General features: G+C 34.4%; 1 protein-coding gene across 1 annotated transcript; it reads right to left on the bottom strand.

Annotated features, from left to right (window-relative positions):
* Window positions 1-279: 279 nt before the first annotated feature.
* Window positions 280-2,950, bottom strand: LOC104892671 (geraniol 8-hydroxylase-like). Its single transcript, XM_010678661.4, has 2 exons — window positions 1,800-2,950; window positions 280-925 (listed from the first exon to the last, which is right to left on the bottom strand). Exons 1-2 carry the CDS (start codon window positions 2,706-2,708, stop codon window positions 305-307), a joined length of 1,530 nt encoding a protein of 509 aa, XP_010676963.3. The 5' UTR covers window positions 2,709-2,950; the 3' UTR covers window positions 280-304.
* Window positions 2,951-7,080: the final 4,130 nt, after the last annotated feature.

Genomic DNA, 7,080 nt, shown 5'->3' on the forward strand with positions numbered 1-7,080 from the left:
TGAGATCAAAGGACGTTAAATTTCTATGTCTTAGTATTTGATTTCATTGTTTTCTTGTTTTGATACAATTTAGTTCGAGCAAAAACATCAAACGAAAAGTTTACGAGTAAATAAAACACTGTAAGATACTGTGCTATAGGAGTGTTTTTGCGACAATTGATTAATTTTTTTCACTCAATCCAACACCCTCTTGAGTGTCACCTTGTACTCCAACACCATTCTTAATAACCAATCACAAAAACAATTCCACTTATATATATATATGGATTATGATTACAATCATAAAAACAATTCCCACCCATTTTCATACAAAACGTTGGATAGGAAAAGCACGTAAGGATTTGGCCTTCTTAATAGTAATCCCATAATGATCATCCATGTCCAAAACCTGTTGCAGCTCCCCACAATCTTCAAGCTTCCAATCAAACTTGTGAATCAAGTTACCCAACACCAGAGATATCATACACATTGCCAAGGGCATCCCAGGGCAAATTTTCTTTCCTGCACCAAATGTAAATAACTGCGAAAATTGTGTCTTCACTTCAAGCTCCGAGCCTAAGAAGCGCTCCGGAGAGAACAAATCTGGACTAGTCCAGGTATTTGGATCGCGACCGATAGCCCATGCATTGATTATAAGCATTGCATCCTTAGGGAGTAGAAAGCCATCAATATCAATGTCTTGTTCAACTTTGCGAGGGAGTAACAATGGTGCGGCTGGATGAAGTCTAAGGGTTTCTTTAACAACTGCTTGGAGGTATGGGAGTTGTGAGATGTTTGATTCTTGGACCACTGTATTTTTTCCTTTTCCCATCACTCCTTCTAATTCTTCTTGTAACTTGAGTAGAACACTAGGGTTTCGGAGTAATTCTGCCATTGCCCACTCTATTGTTTTCGAAGTTGTATCCATTCCAGCACCAAGGAGATCCTATCATACATTAGGAATTTTTGTTTCCAAAATATAGTATTAGTGCAATATATAATAAAGAATTTATCCACATATAGAAAATGTTCAAAGAACAATAATTAAGTAACATATAGCACGAAAGTAATATACCGACTAGCATTGAAATGACATCAATGGTCTAACTAAAAACAAAAGTCGGGACCTCTCTGAGAGAAAACTAACTAGGTGAACCTGATTCTTAACCAACACATATGTACATTACGTGAATATATATCATGTAATGGTATGTATACTGTTTGCATAACCTTAAAATACTCTTATTTTCTTATTAATAGGTTGCCCTGGATATAAGTCATTTTTCCGAAATTTGAGTTAAATTTCACAACTTTTTTTAAACATTTGAATTTAATTTGTTTGCCCATATCAATTAGTAGTACAAGCTTACTATGAAAATCCTTGTAAAGGTACTTAAGGAAATATCTTATTTAGAGACTAATGAAGTATCGATATATGAGATTTTTCTTCTATTCCGAGCTTATTACCCTATTAAAATACAATATTTTCCTGCTTTAATTTGAAGGGATGCTATCTTTTAACTTGTCTCAAATTAGTTCTAACATTTACTATTGAGAAACTCCACTACCTTTGACCAACTATTGCATAAGAAACTCCTAATTGGAGTCCCCTTTCAGAAAAAATTAATGCATAAGAAAATTATTATCATGTGGATGTTATTAAATTCGTATTTTCATGCATAATACTACTCTTTAATTAATAATTCTTATATACGTAAACAAATATAATAGTTCTCAAATAAAGGTGTGTGTTTCAAAACCCTAATAACGCAGCTGTTACAGCCAAATTTATTTAAGAAAAAAAGGAGTAGTGCACTTACCAAAAGCAAATGGTGCAGATGATCTCCGTTGATTTCATCCTTTTGTTCTTCCATAACATCCAAGATCACATCCAACAAATCATTATACAAGCCTGAATAGTTGGCTTCACCTTCCTTAGACTTCAATCTCAACCCTACAATCTCATCAAATAACTTAAACAATTTCACACAATAAATTGTCAAACGGTGTTTGATCCTTTGTGGATCAATCATCTTAAGAAAAGGATAACAATCCACGATGTTAGGTCTACCAATCTCTTGTATAATACAATCCATCAAATTTTTAATCTCTATTATCCTAATATCACTAGACAAATCCATGGAAAATATGGTACTACATATCATATTGAAAGAAGCATCATAAACCACTTGTCCCACATCGACACAAATGTTAGCTTCCGAGCTTATTTTCATGTAACATAACAAATCTTCCAACTTTCTATATCTATGAGTTTGCATGGCTTCCATCATTTTATCACTTAACAACCTTGTATTGTAAATTTTTCTAAGGATCTTCCACATGGGTGAAGAAGCCGATAACGGGCCGATTGAGAACTTTTCATGATCATGAGCCTGAACAGCGTCAAGATCATAGAGGGTGGAGGAAATTTTGTGGTTTTTGAGAAGGATTTGTTTGGCGAGCACGGAATTCGAGACAATAATGGCGGTAATGGAGCCGAGTTGAAGGCTCATGATAGGGCCATGAGTCTTAGCTAGCTCGGCGAAGTACTTGTGAGGCTTGGTAGTGTAAGGCAACAAATCCAAGAGGTTGCCAAAAATAGGTAAAGGGGAAGGTCCCGGAGGTAAGTTTTTAGCATATGATTTTGGTTTTGTAAGTGAAATCAGGAAAAACATTATAATTGTTGCACATAAGAGTAGCATCCATAGCATATAGCTAAATAAATCCATGTGAATAATTCTTTTTTAAGGGAGGTGCTTTTGGCTGATATGTGACTATTGAATAACAGAAAACCCCTTTATATAATGGACCAAGGTATAAAGCAACTTTTTCTAAAATACTGAAATGTTGATCATTAGTCAAAAAAAAAAAAGGTTGATCATTGAGGACTTATATTTAGAATGAAATTACGGCCATTAATTAAAGGCTGAAATGTCAACTACCTATTCAAAAAAAAAACATTAATATTCAAGGTATGGAGTCAATATATGGGAAACTAAAATTCAACTAAACCTATAGAAACAAATACATTTGGCTTAAAAGTTGAAGATATCAACACAATATATATGGCAACTCAATGGACACGAATTAAGGATTTGAGTTGGGTACGATTAAGGTTTTTAACCCGATTAAATAAATGGCCTGGGTCAATTCAAATTAACCCAATTATTAAACAAGTTATGATTGAGGGAATTTAACTTATATACCTATGGATCCAACCAAAAGCTAATTAAATACCAAAAGCTTAAGCTGATGGTTGAGGTCTCAGGAATAGATCTATATTCTATCAGAAAGGACCCTTAATATCTTCAAGGGGAGACAATTTCAACTCCCAAGTTTGTATTTTTTTCTCTATGGGGAACAATCTCAACCCGAAACTTGTGTTTTTTCTCCAAGGAAAGCAATTTTTATTACCGACCTTTACCACCTACAAGGTGGTATTTGATGGGAATGACTATTCAAAAAGAAAATTAGACACTTTAGGATAAATTAGCATTAACATGGAATGAACAATGATTTTCTTGACAATTTTACATACAAAGTCATTCCCCATTACCACCATTTATAACCAATTACTAAATGGACCGTAAAGGGAGTGATTTGGGTTATAATAAGATTCTCTTAATTAAATCAGGTGGTCTTGCATAGGGCTACTTATCTGTCGAGCCAAGCCCTAATGGTGGTTTGGTCGGATTTTGTTCGTTTATGTTTATTCGAGCTCGAGTCGAGCTCAAAGTTTAACGAATTGAACTTTTGTTCGAGCCGAGCTTTGACCAAACTTAAACAAGCCGAGATCGAACTGTTCACAAACAACCTTAATTCTTTATCACTCTTAGTTTTTACATGTTTTCTATATTTTTCTTTTATTAGTATTTGAGATTTATAAGTTTTCTTTTAGACAATGAAACTATTAATTTATTACTGTGTGATATCTAGGTTCATATATTTATGTATATATAATTGAGCCTGTTCACGAGCTTTCAAGCCGAGCTTTACCTAGCTTAGCTCGACTCGTTAAATTCTCGATCTGAGCCTGAATTTGAGCCGAGCCACCATGAGTCGAGCTATGATAGAGTCGATTTCGAACTATTACCGAATAAGTCATGCTCATTATCACCCCTACTCTCACGTATATGTAACTGCTGCCTTAGATCAATACATATATAGCCAATATATACAAATATATTAAAAGGCGTGCGTGACAATGTATACACGTCACGTGGCACCTCCACACAATATATACACGTCACATGGCACCTCTGTTACTCCACTAGAATTATCGAATGTGTACACAAGTGACAAGCCATCTCAATTAACAAAAATAAAATTAACTTCCAACAAGATTTGAACTTGTGACCTCTTGCAATTGTATATGACACAATTACCATCTCAACCAACTTTTAATCATGTTTTAAGTATCTACTTTATTATATTTGTACCTTTAAAATGTTGAGTTACCCTTAATATATTTTAATGAGAATGGGAAAAAATGCATATCAAATTTGTAACGGTACCAACCCGAAGCAACGTCCGGGCCCAAATACTAATTATGTTTCTAAATCAAGCCTTGGCGGCTTGTTTGAATTTACAATCTATCGTAATTTTGAGTCGACTTAATTGACGATAGGAAGTTGTAATTGACTAGAAGACATGTTCCTGTTTAAGAACTTGAAGGTGCAACATACGTTGATTATTAAACGACTTTGAAGATATATGTGTAGTGTGTCATGTGTGTGTTTCCTTGTAGAATCCCTCTCCTTCATGCTCAGTAGTGCTTACAGTTGAATTGATTAAGGTTCTCATCACGACCAAGTAACTAAACTTGGTAACCGTCAAAATAAAAACTTGACTTTAGTATTCCGTCAAAAATAGAAAAGAAATTTAGGCTTAGTACAATGTATGACTGACTAGATGAAAAATAATATATCAGTTGTTCCAGACTTCTAGGCTCCTTGGATTATTTTAGGATCTAGGTCGAAACTTTTCTATGAAGTGTGAACTCAAAGTCCAACTAAACTTGTTGGGGTTTCGAACGCAAGCGGAAGCAAATAGTGATAATGAGAAAATTAGGTAAAAGATAGACATAAAAAAGGAAAGATGAACACATTTAACATGAAAAAAATCCTCAAAAGAGGTAAAAAAAGAACAAGCTGACGAGCACTAATATTATCCAATATATGAAAAGGTATGAGAGTACAACCGCAAAGGGTAATAAGAGTATGGTATGAATCTCTAACTAATATTGGATCTAATTTGATTGAGCTAATATGTGTATGGGTATTGTGTGCATGCATAGCTCTTGTGTGTTGTGTGTTTTAAAACAAAAGGAGCATAATGGGTATTTATAATAAGCTACAAGTTGTCATAAACCTTGACCTTGGAGAGGCCAAGTATATGCACTAGCCTTAGAGCCCAAGGACATGAGTAATAACTTTGGAGGCCAAGGGTCTTCACAAGTCTTGGAGCCAAGAGTCTTCAAAGTCTTAGAGGAAAAGGAAATAACTTGTAGTAGCTAGAATTTTGTGACACAACATTCTCCACCTTGGCACAAATTCTATAAGTGTGTACTTCTCATATGAAACCCGAAGGGTATTAGGCAGATGTGTCACCTGCTAACCCGAATAATCTCCGAGCTTAGAAATAGAAAGTGATATGCTTGAACTGGTTTGACGTGGACACGCACCAACGCCAAATTGGAGTTTGGTATGATGAAGACGCAATTGAAGAACCCTGAAGCATATAGAGATTACTATGTTTAACGGCCTTCATAATTTCATGAGCGCTTTTGATGATTCTCCTTTTTTTTAAAAAATAAGGTTACTCTTTTTAACAATGTTTTCTATATACGTTGATGTTTGGGTGTACATCAAGCGCTTCTACATCGTTGTTTTTTGAGGAGCTTGTGTTACAATAATGGATTTTCTTTCTGGTAGCAAGGGAGGGTAGTGGTGTTCATTTCGGTCGGGAAAAATACGATTCGAATCCGATTCAAAAAAAATCGAATCAAACACAACATCCAAAAACTAAAAAAATGAAAATTTTAAAGGAAAAGTTTATAAAATAAGTTTCGGATCGAATCATCAGATATTCAAATCCGACCTTGAGAACGTATATTATTTAGGATTGGATATCCGAAAATGAAAATTTATGACCCCTATCCGATCCGAAATATATGAAAACAGTTCATTGATCACACGAAATCTCACGCGCCATGCGTGATGTCAGTTTCCTGTTTATGAAGGTAATCAACAGCTCTCCAGCAAGACCTCTGAGTCTCTCTCTCTATTTTTCCTCACTAAGACTTGATCCTTGGATTTACTAACTAAAGCATCAAAGGTAGGGGTATAAGTGTACTGTGAAAAATTCAAATATCAATCCAATCTTGTCGAATTGGATTGGACATGAGAAAATATGGACCGGACTCAGATTCAAATTTTTGACACCAAAAATTTCGGATCGAACTTGGAATCAACTTTGTGGAGTCAAAAGTCCAACCCAGGCCAAATATTTTTTTAGCATATATATAATGTAGTCGAGAGTTACCCTGTCGTTACATAAATCTTCATCTCTAAATAGCTGATTATCTTATTTTGGTACCTACTACCCTCTTGTTACATAAATCTCCAACCCTAATAGTTTAAAGTTATCCTATAAGGATTATTGTGTGTTAGTGTATAGACTAGTCTAGATGGGTACTTAGATGTTGGACATTGTTATAAAAAAAACTTCATTATCATTATTTTGGGACTTGGATCTTCTATTTTACAATTTATATGTGAATATGTGATCATAGCAGACTTTAGACTTTTTTGAAATAGATGTAGTTACTTGTACATAATGTTGTTATTAGTTTTAATATGTCCATACTTATCAACCTAACTTAAATTTTGATGTACTTCGAAATGCAATTTAATTAAGGCACATGTTATTTGTAACTTGAAATCTTGTGAATGCCATAAGACTTTCTTTAAATGCACATATCTCTTAATTTATAATTGGTTTTAATGTGATTCAAATTAGAGGTGATAGTTTGTTTCAAGAGCTTTCCAACGATAAGTCATATGTTCAATTCCGCTGAGAAACAAGAAAGATACACCCGTT

This window comes from Beta vulgaris, chromosome 5, assembly GCF_026745355.1.
Source record: "Beta vulgaris subsp. vulgaris cultivar EL10 chromosome 5, EL10.2, whole genome shotgun sequence".
NCBI lineage: Eukaryota > Viridiplantae > Streptophyta > Magnoliopsida > Caryophyllales > Amaranthaceae > Beta > Beta vulgaris.